The sequence below is a fragment of the Labrus bergylta genome, chromosome 16 (genome assembly GCF_963930695.1).
Source record: "Labrus bergylta chromosome 16, fLabBer1.1, whole genome shotgun sequence".
Lineage (NCBI taxonomy): Eukaryota > Metazoa > Chordata > Actinopteri > Labriformes > Labridae > Labrus > Labrus bergylta.
Genome location: NC_089210.1, coordinates 24,411,820 through 24,431,332, shown reverse-complemented (window position 1 = coordinate 24,431,332; position 19,513 = coordinate 24,411,820). Strand labels below are relative to the sequence as shown.

The 19,513-nt window shown below is 43.7% G+C and overlaps 1 protein-coding gene and 1 long non-coding RNA gene across 5 annotated transcripts in view; one reads left to right on the top strand and one right to left on the bottom strand.

Moving 5' to 3' along the window:
• The window catches only part of sdk2a (sidekick cell adhesion molecule 2a), a 92,879-nt gene that overhangs the window by 8,593 nt on the left and 64,773 nt on the right, over positions 1-19,513 (bottom strand). For 2 of the 4 annotated variants that reach the window (XM_065964919.1, XM_065964921.1), the window contains exons 16-42: positions 19,100-19,240; positions 18,590-18,771; positions 14,959-15,074; positions 14,490-14,685; positions 14,295-14,393; positions 13,986-14,177; positions 13,680-13,801; positions 13,426-13,535; positions 12,893-13,043; positions 10,088-10,325; positions 9,865-9,980; positions 9,253-9,442; positions 8,795-8,893; positions 8,394-8,588; positions 7,644-7,845; positions 7,412-7,515; positions 7,119-7,189; positions 6,896-7,031; positions 6,516-6,572; positions 5,602-5,703; positions 5,359-5,474; positions 5,046-5,232; positions 2,558-2,695; positions 1,690-1,872; positions 1,463-1,588; positions 1,205-1,369; positions 967-1,107 (exon numbers count right to left, since the gene is read on the bottom strand). In XM_065964919.1, coding sequence (XP_065820991.1) covers positions 967-1,107; positions 1,205-1,369; positions 1,463-1,588; positions 1,690-1,872; positions 2,558-2,695; positions 5,046-5,232; positions 5,359-5,474; positions 5,602-5,703; positions 6,516-6,572; positions 6,896-7,031; positions 7,119-7,189; positions 7,412-7,515; positions 7,644-7,845; positions 8,394-8,588; positions 8,795-8,893; positions 9,253-9,442; positions 9,865-9,980; positions 10,088-10,325; positions 12,893-13,043; positions 13,426-13,535; positions 13,680-13,801; positions 13,986-14,177; positions 14,295-14,393; positions 14,490-14,685; positions 14,959-15,074; positions 18,590-18,771; positions 19,100-19,240 — 3,875 coding nt within the window. The remainder of the gene's footprint in view (positions 1-966; positions 1,108-1,204; positions 1,370-1,462; positions 1,589-1,689; positions 1,873-2,557; positions 2,696-5,045; positions 5,233-5,358; positions 5,475-5,601; positions 5,704-6,515; positions 6,573-6,895; positions 7,032-7,118; positions 7,190-7,411; positions 7,516-7,643; positions 7,846-8,393; positions 8,589-8,794; positions 8,894-9,252; positions 9,443-9,864; positions 9,981-10,087; positions 10,326-12,892; positions 13,044-13,425; positions 13,536-13,679; positions 13,802-13,985; positions 14,178-14,294; positions 14,394-14,489; positions 14,686-14,958; positions 15,075-18,589; positions 18,772-19,099; positions 19,241-19,513) is intronic. The other 2 variants (XM_065964920.1, XM_020648807.2) reach the window with 1 other exon arrangement.
• Positions 2,731-16,456, top strand: LOC136183061 (uncharacterized). Its single transcript, XR_010668887.1, has 3 exons — positions 2,731-3,286; positions 12,861-13,089; positions 16,122-16,456. It is a non-coding gene; the product is annotated as an uncharacterized lncRNA (long non-coding RNA).

Sequence of the window (19,513 nt, the reverse complement as noted above, 5' to 3'; positions counted from 1 at the left end):
GTTTCAGTGTTTTGCAAACATCCCAGTTAGCATCCTAACTTTTTAGGAATTGGGGATATATTAGTTTGATAAGAAGAAAATAACTATCAAGTTGGTCCAGTCCTGACCTTAACCAGTAAAACAAACAGCTAGTAGCAAAGATCAGCTTCATGGCTGAGAAAATTGGGGAGGGGTTAAGAGGGCTAAAGAGGCCCTCTTTGTGTCCCCCCCACACACAGACACAGCCCTTGTCCTCACTGCTCTCACCGAGTCCTGCTTACTGACCCTGCTAACCCTGGCACCATGCTAAAATGCTGACTAAGCTAAAAAGGCAGCAGTATGAGACTTTAGTAAACACAACTCCGTCCATCTTTTCTAATAGCTCCTCCATGCAGCTTGCAGATCAGACCATGACCCAAAAACTTAGCCTCAGTTGCCCTCTGTGTGATTACCTGCCAACCTTAATGTGAAGTATCAACAAGAAGTCCACTAACATTGATGTAGAAGAAAGGAAGTGAGATAAAGAGCTTCCAGGAGCAGCAATGTCACCTGGGATACTTCACAATCATGAAAATCGGCTTCTTGATACAGTGCTGTGGTAACATAATTACTCTGTGTCTGACTAATGACCTGAGCATTAAACCGGTGCCAAGCTATTTATCCCGCTATTGATTCTCACTGCAGTTCAACATGAACAATAATGTTTATTCACCTGCCTTGTGCAGCCGTTTCACCGGTAACCTTTACTCTCATCTTTCCCCTGTCACCCAAACAATGTCCAGGAAATCCGGGTCATTTGTCTAATTGTTTGAGCCTTCAGGCGCCCATCTTTCTCAAGCGAGACTCTGGACGTGAAATCCTTAGAAATGCAACTGAAGCAGGGCTGTCCACATGGCTGACAGATTTGAGTGGAGAGCTTAGTTTGAAAAAATGGAAAAAAGGGAACAGGAGCTGTTTGTAAAGCACACAGTCAAGTGTTTTCCATACCTGAATCGGCCTTTTTGGTGTATTTCTTGCTCTGGCCTCGGATGATGAGGATGAAAACAAGGAGGAGAATGAAGATGAGGCCGACCAGAGCTATCACGACCAGGAACCACCACTCCTCATAGAACGGAGACACTTTCTGGGCTGAACGTAGGACATAGAAGAGACATTAATAAATAGAAATCAGGCAAAGTTTTATTTCTAGTCAAAATGTAGCTTTTTTTAAATGTAGTATGAGTACCTGATATAGAAGGGGAGGGGGCGCTGGGTGACCCATAGCCATAGTCGTTGACTGCAATGACTCGAAAGTCATAGGTGACGCCTTCTCGTAGCATTTCCAGATTGAGCGTGTAGGATGTCACTTCTTTGGGAATGTCTTTGATGAGGATGTCCCACAATCCTTCATCTAAAGGCAACATGATGACTTTTAATAAATAGATATTTCAAGAAAACAAAGCTGTAGCTTTTATGAAATGTTGACCTGCAGTATGTGACTCACCGGAGGGTCTGGCCTCTATGACGTATCTTGTGATGGGTGCACGGCCTTGATCGCCGCTCGTCCAGTGCAGTGTGAGGGCAGAGCCATACCGAGAAATGAAGGGTTCCCCAGGAGGGCCAGGTGCTCCTTTAGAAGACAAAAAAAAAAAAGGTGAACGATATGAGAAAATAAAAATGGATGAGTGCTCTAAATGATTCAAAACGTTTTTGGAAAAACAGCCGCCTCACCTTCTCCAGGCCCAGTAGTGATGTTCGCCTCCACCTCCGGGCCATATGTGAGCGTTTTGGCCCGGATTCGGAAGCTGTAGGTGACGCCATCAGCCAGATCTTTGATCTTCATCCACAGGGGGGCACTTCCCTTCACATCTACTGTCACTATCTTACTGACACCTGGAGTGCGAGGAGAGGAGTCTGTACAGAAAACACTAAGACTCTAGATGCTGCTTTCTACAAGCGTCCAAATAGCCAAGCTTTGTGCACAGGACGGACACAGTGTGACACGGTCATATTCACTTCCACAAAGAGTTAGAGGATCATTACAGACACACCCACAGGCTATCACACACACGAAACATCTTTGTATATGACACAAAAAAGCTCTATAACTCCAGCAGCAATCAAGATTTCCAGATAGGAAGAGACACCAAGACCTTTTTTATAATAGACCGACTGATACTGCCTGTCTTTACTGCTCGGCTCGGCTTTGCTCTGGGTCCATTAGAGGGAAGCCCAGGGAGCACAGCAGCCTCAGATCAGCATTCCACCTCTGCTCCCAATTACTTGACAATCTGGTCGAGGGAACCACACTTAGCCAGCTAATAGCCATGTTTCTCTGAGTGAGAGACAGGAAACTGTGCAAAGTCTCACCAGAGCATTCCAGCATATATTTTTTTTTTATCAGCTCTGCCATATATGTAACTGCGGGGCCTTAACTCATCTGTAACAGATTAGAGCATGAGCTTAAGCAGCGTGAGTTAGAAAAAAAGAAGCGAATATGGTAACTAAGCAAGAGGTTGTAAATCAGTGTCAGAGGACGCCAGCTGAGGAATGTCGAGACATGTGCAGAGTTATAAGGCTCCAGGCAAAAGTTTCTCACCATCTACTGGCGTGCAGGGCTCATAAACCAGGCGGTAACCGTCGATGATACCGTTGGCCTGCTTGGGCTCTCCCCAGGACACGTTGACCGAAGTGGTGGTCAACTCGCTGAAATGGATGAAGCTGGGAGCGCTCGGCGCTAAAATGTAAGGAGAGGGAAACAAGAGGTGATGACATAGCTGAGACGAAAACGCTGAGACGAAAACGCTGAGACGAAAACGCTGAGACACGCGCTCAGGTTCTATTCATTATGCAATGTACCGGTTTAAGAACTGGAGAAAATGAATACTGTTTATTTTAAATGTATGTATTGCTTCTTGAGTTTAGGAGGCTGTGTTGGAGTACATATATATATATATATTTCTATCAGTGTAATCATTCTATCTTGAGTGCAGTGCTATGAATCAGGACATTTGATTTGAGCTGCAAGTGCAGAAGGTTGTACAGTCCTGTTTTTACCAGCTCAGAAATATAGCCAAGGTCAAATATTTCATGCAACCCTTCACTGGCTGCCTGTTGATGATAGACTTAATTTAAAGATTTTAATTACTTTTAAGGAACAACATGATCTAACCTCTTCCTATAATTTTGAGCTTTTAACCCCTTATGAACCAGGACACAGTCTGAGATCCTCCTGCAGAGCTCTACTGGCTGTTCCAAAGTCCAGTCTGAAAACTAAAAGGGGACAGGGACTTTAAAACGGCCCGCCAGAGGAGATCAGACTTGCAGAGTGAGTCCCTTGTTTTATTTCTCTACTTAAGAGAAATAAAGCTTTAACTCTGTGATTTCTTTTTTCTTTTTAATCATTTATTCTATTAGTCTGCTTTTATTGTCTGTTTTTCTTACTGCCTGTCTGTTGCTTTTATTGTCTATTGTGAAGCACTTTGTTACCTGTATTGAAAAGTGCAATAAGAATATTATTATTTTCATCATTATTCATTCATTCATTCATGCTCTGCCTACTTAAAACTGCAAAGCTGCAGTGCAACAGCGTCGATGTGCAGTACATATTCATGTCGAGTCAATTGGTGAATTGAAGCCCAAAGCTTGGACACACACAACTTAGAAGACATCAAAACATTATTAAACGTATTCATAACACCTTTCAGCGAGCAATTGAAAGTTTAGCAATATCTATGCTATGCACTCTTTAAGGTCCTCTGGAGTGTTTTCCTTGTGTCACGGTGGTAATTTACAACATCATCGGCTAATAAAGTGCCTTCCATTTGCTCCAAACTCTCAGGAGTTAATTTCACTGGCAGTAAAAATAGCATTGGACGAGTGTAACAAAGCGAAAAACCCCAAAGGTAGGCCTCCTAGTCTGCCGCGAAACAATCGGATGTATTCATGAAAGTATTAAAAAAAAAAGAGGAAAGACGTAATGCTAGATGGCATGAAACAGAAACAGAGATTAAAAGTGAAAGCGGTTTTGTCGTGTATTATCTGAGCTTGAGCAATAAAACATTTTGTGCATGTAGAACAGGTGCTGCGGTGTTTACACTGTTCTGGCAACAGAGTCATTGGAAAGCATTAGTAGAAGCTGGGACAATAGTGTGCAAAATCATTCTGGGACCTTGAAGGAAGAACAAGAGCTGCGATTATTCTGCCTGCTGACCCAACCCAGATATAGCTAAGTGTCAGGATTTTCGCCCCAAATTCTGCATAAAACTCCCAAAAGCTTGTGTTGGCTCACTTCCCCGTGCCCTGTAGAGCAGAGAGCCAAAATTCCTGCCTGTGTTTTTTTTTTTTAATTCTCAGCACTTTGTACCTCTCGCCAATATCACAGCCTTAAAGGGGGGGCGGGTAAGAAAAGAGACATTTCTACTGTAAACCATTTTTTGTGCTGAAACCGCAGAGGAGGGACTCTCGCTTGCTGGTAAACACAGACGTCTTTGTGCAGCGGCGGCCAAAAAGAAAAAAAAAACGAATCTACATTTGTCCCCCCGCACTCTGTATTCATTTCTCCGCGGCTGTCATTAGGCTTCCACCCCCGTGACTTCTCGTGCTGGAGGTGCCAAGAAGACTCTGATCTCTTATGCCATATCTCCCAGGACGGAACTAAACTCTTTAGTGAAAATGTTCCAAAAAATGTTGACAAGGAGGAGCAGCACTGATTTTATTAGTCTTAAAGCCGCAGTGCTTTCACTAACCCAAGTTTGCAGTTTGCAGTTTTTGTGAATCAAGACTCTCACTTATCTCTCACCATACTCTGTGGCTGAATATAGGACTCACCTTGAGATTCTACTTTGCAGAAGCACAATCCAAAAAAAATATGGTGAATTATAAGACAGAATTTCATAGTGCAGACGACAGAGGGAGACAAATGGAGGTCAGACAGAGGGGACAAAAAAAAGAGCTCCAGAAACCGAGACTATGAAATGCAACACGGTGTCAGCAGAAGGTACTAGCTGCAGAATAAATGCCGCAGGTCTTTTTGGATGTCACTTTAGTCTCCTCACTCTTCACATCTGGAGTGAGGAGTAACTCACCAGCTTGCTGAGTGCGCCCTCTGGTGGGCAGGGAGCGGGGTCCATCCCCTGCAGCATTGAAGGCGGCCACACTGATCATGTAGGTGGTGTAGCCGGTCAGGTTTTTGAGCTTCACGCCCAGCTCGGGCAGGAACAGAGTACGCAGACGCTCCGTCTCATTCTGGAGCTGAAACTCCCAGAAATAGATCTAGAAACAGAGTAAAAAGAATTCATGGTGCAGAATGTATATCATTTATTCCAATGAAAGTAAGAAAGGCGTGATGTAAGTTGAGCTAATTTGCAGCAACACAGGAAAAGTAGACATTATCGATACCTTGTATCCCTGTATGTCCCCATTCTGAGCATCCAGAGGAGGAGGATCCCACATGACATCCAGCTGTGTGGCTGTGGAGGACTGGATCATCACACTCTGGGGAGGGGATGTTGGGACTAGATGGGGTAGAGTGTAAAAGAAAATATTGAACTTTTTTGTAATGTAATATGATTCATTTCAGAGTCAGGAAATGCAGATTAGTTGACTAATTCCCCGCATTGCACAGTGAGAGAAGAAACGTACCCGCCTCTCCAACAAACACTTCCTGTGGTGCACTGCTGGGACCCTCTCCCACAGCGTTGTACACACTGAGACGGATCTCGTAGCGTTTGTGTTTACTCAAATCTGAAAGGAGAGAACCCACAGCAGCATTGTAATAGAACAGTTAGGATAAAAAGAGCCGAAAGAAGTTACTCCGGAGAGACCATGCAGTCGTAGTGATGCCTGTGGCAAGACGACATCACAAAAAAAAGAAAAAAAAAAAAAAAACGGCACAGAAAGAGGAACGGGTGGATTTATAACGCAAACTGATGAAAAGATGGGGGTTGTGGTGGGGACACGCGGAAGATTTGTCAGTGATTAAAAAGACAGAGAAAAAAACACAGCGGAATAATGACAGGGCAGCTTGGAGAGATTAAAGTCACACACACATCATAAGAGGCGGTGGCGGCCCCTCAGCGGATGCGGCTGAGTGGGAGGACGGCGCAGCGTGAACTCGCTGTAAACTATCATGCAAGCGGCACATTTTGTATAATACAACAGATCATGTGCATACAGATGGAGAAAAATGGAATAGAAGGGCGGCAGTAGCTCAGTCTGTAGGGACTTGGGTTGGGAACCAGAGTCCCAGTACGGACCAAATCTGGAAGTTGGTCTGGTAGCTGGAGAGTAGCTGGAGAGGTGCCAGATCACTTCCTGAGCACTGCCGAGTTGCCCTTGGGCAAGGCACCAAACCCCCTCTCCACCACCAGCTCAGGAGCTGTGGGCCGCTCCGTCACTCTGACACCTCTCCATTAGTGCATGTCCATAGGATCCTGTTTGTGTATTTCAGCCTATGTGTGTGTTGCATGACTACAGAGTGTAAAAACAGAATTTCCCCTTGCGGGGATCAATAAAGTAAATCTTAATCTTAATCTTAAGGGAAGTTTAAGACTTACTATCCAGTTCATATTGGGTGAGAGAGGATTCACTCAGGTTCCTGATGCTGTACGGAGCTGGAGTTTGGATAGAGAATGGGCAGGGTTGGGAAAAGAAAAAAGATAGGATTAGACATAGTTGTTCCTAAAGGAATATCATCATCACCATCTAAATGTATTTAATCCTCAGAAAACACAGTGAGGGGTCAAATTTATTGACAATGCTGCTGAGGTACAGAGCATTATAGAACAGATTCTAATAACATCTGCACAGAAGGCTAGGGGGTAGTTTTAATAATAAAAAACAGATAGCAAAGTTCATAATATGAAATGCATATGTTATACTTGAATTAAAACAGCAGCAAAAATTATGCAAGATAATAAAAAAACAGTCAACCCACCTGTGAGATCAGCCCAGTTGTTAGAGGGGCTGTTAACCGTGCGCACTGTGAAGCTGCGTAGCCTGTCGTAGTGTAACTCCCGGAACCGGACCCTGAACCCCAACAGGACTCCATTGATGTGATCCTCAGCAGGAGGCTATGAAGAAGAAAAAGGTGCCGAAATTAGAAGATAAGCAACACAAAAAGAAATGTTCGGCCCGGCCCAAGAAATCGGTGACAATACCTGCCAGCGAACCAGTACAGATGTGGTGGTGTGAGGTGTGACGGACAGGATCGTGGGGGGTTTGTCCGGCGCTGGAAGAGATAAGCAAAGTGTTAGCACACGAGCACGGCTGAGGAGAGTGATATATAATTCAAACAGCCTGGTGGGAGAGTAAACACGCTCACTGTTGATGCAAAGTATTCACTGCAAAAAGCCAAAGTCAAAACATTGGACACAAAGGCATGCTCACACGGTGACCAAAATGTTCACCTCAATAAAGAAATCAGTTGATTTAACTCATTTTAAGATCTTACCATCCTGCAGGGTAGTGATGGCCTCGCTCTCTTGGCTGTATTCACTGTCTCCAATGTCATTGGTGGCTTTTATACGGAACTGGTAAGAAGTGAAAGGCTTTAACCTATAAAGAGTGAGGGGGGGGGAATAAGAAGTGTTTTTCATGTTCATTACAGCATGTTCAGACTGTGTGAATAATAATAAAAGCCTCTGACACTAAAAGGAAATAAAAATGAGGACCTTGACATTTACCTGTCCACGATGTACGAGTGTGTCTCATGGCTGACTGAAGCAGAGTGGACGGTCCAGTTGCTGTCTGGCAGCTCTCTGTACTGGACTGTGTAGTAACGAACCGGGGAGAGGCCGTCGCTGCCTGGTTCCCATGACAACAGCACTCTGCGGGCCTGGACTTCCTCTTGAGGCACCACGGGGCGGCTCGTGGGTTGGGGTCGGGCTGAAGGGGAAACACACAGGAACACAAATACAAGTGGTTGGTCAGTCTTAAAGCTCCTGTGGGAAGATTTTGAACTAGAAATGACAGCGACTGAATTGATAGTGACACTTCTAAATGACCAGCACAAGCTTAATGACCATCAGAGAGACACCTGATTATTTTTATATTGTTCTATGACCCCATGCCGCGGGGTAGGTGTCAGACAGGGATGCATAAGATACATGGTGAGCTACTTAATCCTGTACAGGACAAGACCAGCAAAGAGATCAATCTTCCCCATTTGTTCACGTTGGTCTAGAAATTTGACACATTGCAAAAGTTCCTTACTGTAGCTTTAATATTTGGAATTATCAAAATAAAACATGCTTTATTTTGATTAGTTTTTGGGCTTCATTGTAGAGATAGTGCAGACGGATAGAGTAGAAATTAGGGACCCGTGCCGCCCGCTTTGAGGACTACAGCCCCTGTACATGGGATGCAAGCACTCACTCCACTAACCTGGCAGCCCCTAAATAAAATATTTTAGCTGCATTTAAAAAAATGATTACCTCTTTTTTCTGTTGTGACCACCAAAGCCTCCGCAGCCTCCCCCCAACCCTTCCGTGTTTGAGCAGTGAGGCGGAACACATAAACCATTTCTGGCTTCAGTCCAGTCGCTGTGTACTGACGCGCGCTGGGGCTCAGCACGTCGACGGTGGCGGCGTTGCTGTTTGAAGAATTCTTCCTGAATGTGATCTGATAGGCTGAAAAAGGCAAACATATCAATACAAAGCAAAAAAATAAATAAATAAACAGCATGAGCCATGATAACAACTCATGTGCTCTACAAGATCAAACGAATATTATGGAGGAATTTGAAGGACATTTTCTTTTTTTTTCCCCCAGACCAGCACTAAAGTTTTGTCTGATGATAGTATCTGAGGTCGTAGATGAAAGTGTGTGTATTCACCCAGGATGATGCCGTTGGGCTGTGCAGGAGGCTGCCAGATGAGTCTGACTGAGGTGGTCCTGACTTCTGGGAAGAGGATGCCAACTGGTGGGCCGGGTACTGTCGCACATAAAAGGACCACAATGAAAAACCAAAGCAAGACACTGAAAATGATCAAGGAAAATATCCATCTTGAAATGCGGGGACACTTTTTTTTCAATTATTAAGAGCAAACAGAGAAGAAGAAAAACACCCTGTGTGAGATGTTTTTCCTTTTCTGATGAGGAGTAATAAGGCGGAACATTGCAATCATTCGCTGAAAAAACACTTTTAACAAGAAAATTCTCAAATCACAAATTGATTCTCAGTGAAATGATCTCAGCACAGGGAAAATAACTTTTTAAATTTGGTTTAGAGACAAACACAATCTCAAAGATAACAACGAGATTGAGCAGGTAGGTTAGAACCAATTTGTTTACCATCATCCAGGGTCCTCTCTAAAATGGAAGGTGTGCTGCTCCTTCCGTCTCCTATCCGCGTGAAGGCGAGGACCTGGATCTCGAACAGGACGTACTTGCCCAGACCGTTGAGCTGGACGCTGTGGCTCGTGTTTCCCTCAACCTCCCAGAAGTTGGGGGCCGTATCCGAGTCTTTCTCCTTATACACCACCTGTATAACACCAGTAACATACTTCTTAGCTGAGTGGATGTTTCTATCCCAGTAAAAATCAGACAATATTGATACCTGTCTTGATATCACAGGAACCTTAAAACTCAATGTAGGGTAATTTTTGTAATGACCAAAAACTGCAAGAAAACACCTACATTCAGTCTAACTTGTACAAAGACATTGGCGTCACACATGGGAAGTTAAGACAGTGCTCTCTCTCTACCTTGCAGCAGCTTTTGGGTGAAAATATGACCTGTAGTTATTTTAAAGTTTTGCTACATTTTGAAACAACTGACAAAAAAAAAGAGATTTTTTTCCGTTTCAAAACATTCAGCCTTAAAAAGAATTGAATTATTGAACACTTTGACAAACATCAATAGATAACATTTTCCAATTTTATAAGCAGGATGTTGACCCCTTACCTTGTACCCCAGGATAAGTCCGTTTCGGTCCGTCTCTGGGACTTCCCCCCACCGCACCTGAATGCTGCTGGAGGTGGTGGCGAAGGCGGATACGTTGGCGGGACCACTGGAGGGTACTGTAAAAAAAAAAAAAAAAGAGTTGAAGGAGAGAGCTCAGCTCACCTCAAACACCCCCGAATGATAAATCATGGCAAGTAGTGTTTGCAGATATTTCCTTCCTCACCTGACTCCCTCGTCCTGCCGTGCACCGGCTGGCTCCGGGGCCCGGATCCGATACCATTGATGGCCTGAACTCTGACCTCATACTCGGTCCACTCCTCCAGGTCCTCAATGGTGAACTCCCTCTCCAACCGATCCATGATGACATGGGAAAGAACTCCGCCTTTCGTCCCAGCTTTGGAATACTGCACCCGGTAGCCAACCAGGTCTGGATTCCCATTGTACTCCCACTCTGGAAGAGGCTGAGAGGTTTTGTTTTGTTTTTTACTCACCCAGTTTGAGCACAATCAATATAAATGACATCATAACTGAGCGCATAATGAAGCAACAAGCGAGGCGAGGTTGTACTTTACAGGGATTTTAACAGCGGGTAAGAGGCACTGACAGGGACGATGAGGAGCAATATGGGAGGAAATGCTGAACCCTCTCAACACTTCAGCTCTGTATTGAGTGGTTTTAACAAAATAAGGTAACCATTGTCAAACAATAATAGCACATCCCCTTAATCTGTTTGAGCACATAATCCTTAAATGCAGAGTCAGCAGCTTTTTCCTAAAAAATATAAAATATAGACCTATACTAAAGTAATGGTGCCCAATCATCACCCATGGGCCTCCATACAGGTGTGGTAACTGTGTCACAAAGACCCTGTCCTCTGCCTGATGTTTTGTGTTGTTTTGGTTGACTCGTGAAGTTTCTGGGTGGGGAGTGGAAGTGTTTCCCCCAGCCAATGACAGCACAGGTTAGTTTAGGAATGGTTAGCCATTCAAAGCGGCTAATATGTAAGACGTGGATACAGTGGTATAGAAGAGGAAATTTAATCAAAATGAGGAGAAACTTCACGCAGATAAAGCTTGTTCCAAAACGAGGGTGAACCTGAGGTTGGCTTTCACCCACAGACGTGGAGTTGGCCTACTTTCTGTTGGACAGGCAGGTGACAAACACCAACAGTTAGCTTTTGCCATAGCTTTCTTAATTGTATGTTTTTCCATTACAACAAATGTAATCTGCCTATTCTCAGGTAGCTTGCAGTGTAGGTACAGGAAGTTAACCTTCACGCTTAAGTCCTGCGATGGGGCCAGGAGGAGGGGCCTAATTTGAATGTTGTGTTTACAAGTCTCAATGAACATTTCTTCTTACTCTACCTTTAAATGTTAATATTTCGTTATAAAAACTGGTTCTTGCTATGCAAAGCTTTGCATAAGTAAAGGGTTGGGTGCATCTGTTGTATATGCTGCATATCTAACACCAACATTCATATCTGAGCCTGTGGCAATTTTAGAGTCTGAACAAAAAAATGCTAAAAGTAAACACTGATTTTCTTAATATCCCAAGGTCCCCACTGAGACCATGTTTATTTTGGTAACACTGCCCAGGACTGAGCTGACTGGTTAAACGCTTTTTATACTGTAACTACAGGCTTATTCATGCTCTTTCAGCCTGCTAGCTAAGACAACAAGTTGACACGCCTCTGACCCCCAGAAGGGCACACACCACTTGGTCAAAGCCGACAGACCTGGAAACCTAAGCCTTAGTTGTTCCTACCAAAGTCACTTTCAAATGTCATCATCATTATTTTTTCCACTCATTGGAAAACTTTGCACATTTTGAGCCACTGCTGTGGTTTAAAGTTTGTCAGCCCTCAGTGGCCCCCCTACTGGCCTGGGGCCCCAAGCAGTTATCGGCCTTGCCTGACAAAGGAGTCCACTAACCTAAATGTGTATTCAGCTTATTTCTATGAAAGTCAAAGAGTTCTTGAAATTAAAGCTCCTGTAATTGGGTTGTGATTTTGTCTTGTCGATTTTGGCGCCCCCTTCGGACAAAGATATATGATTTATTATTTTGCTGATCTTGTCCTGTACATTTATAAGAACGCCTTATCTGATACCTAAACTGTGGCAGTGATGACAGGCACATTAAGTAACTCTTTAGAAATAATCAAGGAATAAGGAATTATCTTCTTACTGATGGTCACTTTTTATTTTGTAGGTCTTGAAGATGCATCAGTATTAATTTAATTCTGTGACATAAACAGGAGCTTTAACATTGCCTTGATGAAAGACATCAGTGACACGGCGATGAAGTGGACCACAAAGTTTGACAACATAATGCAGAGATTTAAAAAACTAGCTGTAATAATGGAGCTATGTGAGTGCAGTATCCCACAGAGCTGACACTCCTCTGCAGATAAGTCCAGGTAACATGCACTTGTTTAAATCCTGCAGGAGCTGCAGGACGACCCTGCCTCTGTCTCTCTCACTTCCTGGCAAAGCGATGATAATGGACAGATGCAGCAAAGAGTACACCGTCCAAATGCTGACGCAGACAGAAGCACTAATCAAGGATTGAGCGCATGCAGCTTTCTAAACATTATCAATGCCATCGCCTGTATTCATCACATAACAGCATGAGAAGGACAGATTTACAGAAATAGCCCGCATTTCACCAACATGGTGATTTGAGTGTTCCAATAGGGAGTCATTTGAGTTTAAGGCAACTCAGTCGTTATTTCTTTTCAAACTTTTATTGTGTAAAAATTTGAATTATTATTGATTGGGAAAATGAAATGGCCTAAATGTTGTTAAGCACATTCTATCTTCTGAATGTTTTTAATTATAATCTCAAGGGTGTATTGCCAGCTGAGCCGCTATGTGATTTTTCATAAAGAATATGAAAAAAAAAAAAAGCAATTTCAAACAGCGTCTAAGCATGCATTCCTAAACCAACAGGGATAAATCTCTGCTTCACCTTCATAACTTTTTGTATCCCTGATTCAGGCCCAGTGTGCAATGCTTCATGACAAACTTACCACCCAGCGCAGCCACAGGCTGGTCTCACTGGCTGTGCGCAGCGTGACATTAGCCGGGGAGATGTCTGGAGGGGCCTGCAGGGTCTCGATCTTCCTGGAGGGCTGGCTTGGCGGACTGGTGCCCACAATGTTTACCTGACGCATTCGAAACCTGGAGCAAGGAAGAAACAGCTGATGCTGGATAAACGAGTCTAAAGGTGGGCGTTTAATCATGATGATACGGGAAAGGATTAGATTACTTTAGATTAGATTAGATGAAACTTTAATGCTGTGCAAATGAAAACTGGGTCATTATAGTGCCAGAGAATATGATTTATCTTATGAGGAGAGAACAGAGAAGATAAATGTTAAGAAAGCAACACATCCTAGATAACAGTTTAATTGATTCTTTAAGATCAAAGATAATCAGTAATAACTTTAGAGGAGAGAGGATTTTTCACTTCTTTTTTTAAAGACTGCTGTGCAGGATTTTGTCCTCATTTCACCTGTATATATGTGTGTGTTTATGTGTGTGTGTGTGTGTGTGTGCTTACCTGTAGAAAGTATATGGGTTCAAGTCCAGCACCTCCAGTGATCTAGCATCAGGTTCATTAGTCATCTGGTGAACCATCAGCCACTCTTCATTCTCTCCGATTATACCAATCTGAAATGCACATGGGAAATAGATGTAAAGCAGCAGAGTAAAATAACATACATTAACAGGTATTGAAAAACGTTCAAACCAGTACTGACATATTTTAAAGCTTGACAGAAAAACATACAATCAAGTATAAAGGGTGAGACTTACCTGCGCTTCAACCAGCCATAGGGAAATGGATGTTTTGCCATCATAACCTGGTTTGAACTGCAGTGTGACTGAGCGAGGGCCGATGTTGGAGATAGCTAAATTAGTCGGAGGACCAGGCAGCTCTGCGGTGGAGGAATGAGAGGAGACACTTAAGAAAAAAAAAAAACATCCAATTATCAGCACTTTCAGAAATAGAGGAGTAGAAATCAGTGGAGGCAGACTGCAGCACTTGAGTGGATACTTGGAAGTACTTATAAATGTTCTGCTAAAAGTCAAACAGCTAATCTCCTCATTTTAACAACTGACCTGGTGGTACACCCGAGGAGATGGTGGATGCGGAGAGCAGGCCCTGGCCCTTTGCGGTCATGGCTGCCACCTGGATGGTGTAAGTGGTCAAGGCAGTGAGCCCTGTCACCTTGTACTCCTGAGTTAAGTTGGGTAAATAATGGGTCACTCGAGTATTGGTCCTGTTGAACTCCTCCCAGGAGATCCGATAGCCTGGAAGAAGTGTCACATAGTGAGCTCTCGTTTAGTCAACACATGCTGGGGGGACTTCTAAATTGGTAGAGGCAGAGAGGACTCGTTAATGATACATAGTTAGATTTTAATGGTCACCTGTGAGAACGCCGTTTTTCTCCTGCGGCTCCTTCCAGCTGACTTTTAGTGAGGTGTCCAAGATGTCAGTGAAGCTGAGGTGTCCCACAGCACCAGGGGCTGTAAAAAAAGAATAAAAAATCAGGCAACTAAACCAACAGCCTGACGTGTAATTATCTGCAAAAACTTTATAATATCCTGAATGGGAACACTTACTATCCTCATGGGTGCGCGAGCGCTGCGGCGGGCTGCGTGGGCCGTCTCCAGGGGTGGTGAAGCACAGCACTGACGTGTAGTATTCTGTGAACCTTTTCAGGCCGGAGACGTAGCCCACGTGGACACTGTCCTGGAAGTTGGGACGCACTGTTACCACGGTGACATCATTTGCTCTTCCAGGTTCCCACGCCAAAAGCTGAAAAAAAAAAAAAGATGCAATAAAAGACAAATGTATCCATTTGTAGATTTTAGTTCCAGAAAAACAACCAAGGACACTAAGAGATGCCAAGATTTACTTTCATGGAGTAAACTCGTCATGAAACTGTGAACATCTGTCAGGTTCATGATATATTGAGAGACTTCGGCTTTTAGAGTCATCAATCTGACAACATAATGAGACTTGGCCAACACAGTGCTAATCTGCCTCCGGCCACTAGAGAGCACCGGTGGACAGAAAGGGGCTGCTCACCTTGTATCCCTGGTTGATTCCATTGATAAACTGAGGACTCGGGGCACTCCAGGTAAATCGCACCGTGGTGGAGTTGACAGCCTCGACTTGTACATTTCCTGGTGGCACAGTGGGCACTGATCCAGAGGAAGAAGAAAACGGAGACAGGGGGAAAAATAAAGAGGTGGGGGAGGGAAAAGCAGAAAAGCAGAGGGAGTGAGGAAAGAAGAGAATAGTGATGAGATAGGGAAGGGAATAACTTGAAAATGTACAACAGGCATTTGCAGACCAGAGCGTGAGAATCAGGCTGAAGTTATTTATTTGATTTTTTTTTGAGGGGGGGCTCATTTGGGGAGGTAAGAACATGCCAATCAAACCGGGTGTGAGAGCGGTTGCCTCAGGCAGCTTCCAGGTGAACCCTGCAGCAGTTTGTTTGAAGTGAGCGTGCGATTCTGATGTAACAGAGGAAAAACAGTCGGGCAGTCCCGCTTTAATGGAGCTGATTGGCCAGTATTGGTCCTCTCATCCTTATGCTATCCGGCATTCTCTTTGAATGGATTTGAATTCGGAACATGATCTGCTCTTTTGCATTTAATGGAGTGAGTGACGGAAACATGCAATTAATGAGAGCCGAGCTACACAGCATGGCCGACTTGTTTCCTGTCTGTTTTCACTGACACAGACCTGGATGATGAAATTATTGTCTTTTAATTTTTTGGAACCAAGGTCAGGATGCCAAACCTTCCAGCTGTCGAGGTTTTTTTTTCAAAGTTTTTAGCTGTGCATACAAAACACAGCAAGCTTGTTGTTTGTTTACCACTGCGGTACATTGGTTCATTTGTAGATACATACTCGAGTCTTTGATCAAGCGACTGATCAGGATTCACAAAACGTATGCAGAAGGATCCAAGATTTTAACGATAACCTGTGCCAGAAATAATCCATCAAGCTATCCTGAAGCATTTCAAGTGTTTTAAAACCATCCAGCCAATGAAAGCGACAGAAATTGAAGCCATATTTTTTTAACACACATATGAATAAATAAGAACGGTGAATCAGTGACATCATCAGGAGCACTTTTCTGTGTTTGCATGCATAGCAAGGGAAGGGGCCCCTGTGAGGTATCAGTAAATGGTAAATGGATTTGAGCAGAGTCTGACTACTCACAGCAGTTTTCTTCACAGGTCACACCTACCCGTTCACACCCATGGCAGATTGGCAGACTGATGAGTGCTATGCAAAGTAACAACCAGAAGCAACTAATCCCATTCAGACACATTCACCTACGTCTACCAAGCAATTTGGGGTGAAGTGTCTTGCCCAATTGGACATGTGGCTGCAGGAGCTGGGGATCGCACCCCCAACCTTCTGGTTAAGAGATGACCGACTCTACCAAGTGAGTCACAGCTGTTGGTATAAAAGTGATCTGTGGTACCCAACATTTTCTGTCTATTTTCTCAAATTGTTTGTCCCTATTCATTATTTGAGACCTAATAATACCAAAAGCAATATAAATAAATGAACACTTAATGACTTTGTTAGTGTACATGTGATCCATTAATCAATTTAAAGGGCATTACAAATGATAGAGACCTGTTGTTGTCTCTCTGTGTTGTATTATTTTACAGCTTATTTTGAGGCTTTTTGTGTCCTTATTGTAGCGATAGGACAGTGGATAGAGTCAGAAATCAGGTAGAGAGAGAGGGAAATGACATGGGGGAAAGGAGCCACAGGTCAGATTCAAACCAGGGCCGCCCGCTCGGAGGGCTAAAGACCCTGTACATGGTGTGCAAGCATTAACCTCTCTGCTTCTGGTGCCCTGTCCTTTTTTGTATTTTGCCTGTTATACCCTCCTCTTTCAGAAATGGGTTTTTACATTACAGTGGGACGTCTTAGTCATACAAAGGTAAAATGTAATTAAAGTGTCGCAGGCAGATATAAGGAATCATGAACACCTGCGAAACCTAATTAAATCAAAATATCTGCTGATTCACCCCCTCTAATGGCTGTATGCGAGCAGGGAGTGGAACAGAATAGGAAATGGAAACACTCCCCAATTTTCCTGTGAGTGCTCTTGAGAATATTTAGGGAGTCTGTCGCTGAGGGTCTCTGTTCATGGAGTGGATTTTACATGACAGGGATTCAGAGATATGTGAGTGTGTTAAGCCTCTCAAAGCTTTATGTACAAGTTAAAGGAATTTCAAATCAAACTGGAAGCCAGCACAGCATATCTTAAACCAGGAGCCACATCCCTTTTTTTTTTTCCTTGTGTTTGTTAAAAGTCGAGCAGCTGCAGCAGCAGCAATTCTCCCTCGCTGTAATCTATGAATTGACTTTCTAGGAAAGCCAGGAAAGAGAGCTTCATTCAGTATTCTTGTGATAAAAAAACATGGATTAACTTTTCAACGTCCTCATGCATTAACAAAAGCTTACATAGGCTTTAATTCTTAATGACAAATAGCATTTTAATGTGCTGTTTTAAGGTGCAAGTCACATTGTCAAAATCACACGTTCTTCATTTTCCTCTGAAGAGATTCTGAAGCTGTGTTCTCTTTTGAGTTTTGGTGCAAATGGTTCTCTCAGATTCGCTTTAGTATGCTTCCACAGTATCAAAATGTGACTCTCGCCCTCTGAAGACGTTGAATAGACGGGGAATTTGAATAGACAGGCGTGCAAGGAACATAAGGTGTCGGAATCAACAGCCGTGACAGAAATAACGTAGCTGTATGACACCCGGGAAAGTTCACAATGTGTGTTCTAATTATTCTACTCAGCATGTTCAATGAGAAGAGAAGTCAAGCGAGGCAGCTTCCTTTTGGCAGGGAACAGTGGAAGGTATGTAGAAAGTCAGACGCACATCATCACCTGGTAGTATATGTGCACGATTGATAAAAAAAAAAAAAAACATGCTTCTTGAGGGTCGACAGACATCTCCAGGTGGTCAAAACAGGATCAAAATATGTGTTTTTGTTGAAAGGCCGCAGCTGGAAAAGATAAAGCTTTGAGGAGAGACTGCTTTTTTATCAATGTAAAAACAAATCTAATGCTATGACATGATGCAGCAAAAATCTGAAGAATAAAGTGATGTTCTCAGATCCAAAGTAAAAGCCTCTAGAGGAGTTTATAAAAAAAAAAAACAGGCTGTTGGGAGGCATTCAGCTCATTCCTCCACACGATTTGTTCTGCTGTACTGCAGCACTTATTGCGAAAATTAACTACACTGAACCTGACAAAAACAAACAAGGAGTGGTGTTTGGCGGAGAGCACTTAGACGGCCTTGCCTTCCTTTACATTTCTGTGAAAGCTTTTTCTGCCAGAGTCTAAACTCACTGCTGACAACTTGTATGAATCCTCGTTTTTTCAAGGTGGGCGAAATAAAGCATGACTTTTACATCTTTTAATTTGATATTTAAAAAAAGAGATGATTGGATTAACAGTCGCGAGGCTCGACATTAGCGGAGGCACTGAGATGATGAGGCTGCAGGTGATAAATGGAACTTGTTAAATCTGATAAACTTTTATCTAATAGCCTGAAGATTGCAGACATTCTTAAAGTTGAGTATTGCTGCTTGGGGTTTGCTGGCAGGCTCCCTTGGGGGGATACACAGTTTTGCAGTATGACGATGCACACCCTCTGTTGTGTTGCCCTCACCTCCCTGCAGTGTCCATTCGGTGACTTTATGGCTGTAGGTGCCCCGGCCTGCTCCGTTGTAAGCTGCCACCTCGATCTCGTAGTTGGTCCAGATGATGAGGTCCTCCAGGAGTAGGCTGGTCTGGTCCGGGTTGGTGATGTTTTTCATCTGACAATCAACAGGAAGCCCCGACAGACAGTACCTGGCAGCAGAGGGAGGAATCAATATACAAAGGGAGGGAGAGACAGATATGAATATGACAAATTCTCTGTGGGGGGAATTTTAACAGAAGAGAAGCCATGCAGAGAGGTTATGAAATGGTAACTAAAAGAGAGGTGACAACAGATGAATGGAGAGGAAGGTATTTAATTGGCACCAATTATTCTATCGCAGTAGAGAGCGAGAACGAAGTGAAATGGAGAGGAAGAAAAGGAGCCTCCATAGCAGTTTTTGTCACTTGTGAATGGCTCTCGCCCAGACAGGCACCCATCCCTGGGTAGGAATTAGGCAGGTTGTCACGGTCTTCTTACCTGATGATGTAGCCTTGGAGCGGACCATTCTGATGGCTCTCCAGGGGTGGCTGCCACTGGATCATGATGGACTGATTGGTGCGGCCACTCGCAATGACTGTCTGAGGGGGGGCGCTGGGGGGCTCTTCGGGGAGAGTCAGTCTGCAAACAGCGAGGGAGGAGGGCAGAAAAAAAACAGAGGTGAAATAAGAGACAAGAGACACAAGCATGCATTAATTATTGTGAGTTTCTGCATATTTCTATCCCATTTCATCATAGACATCAAATCATAACACAGCTGTACTTCTTTTTTTTAAAAGAAACACCATGAAGGAAAGTTGGGATGAGGGTGGCTGTGTCTTTGTCCGAAACATATCCTCTATACTGCTGTCCGCAGAGGGACGTCTCGCAGTGGCATGACAAGGATCAAAGAGG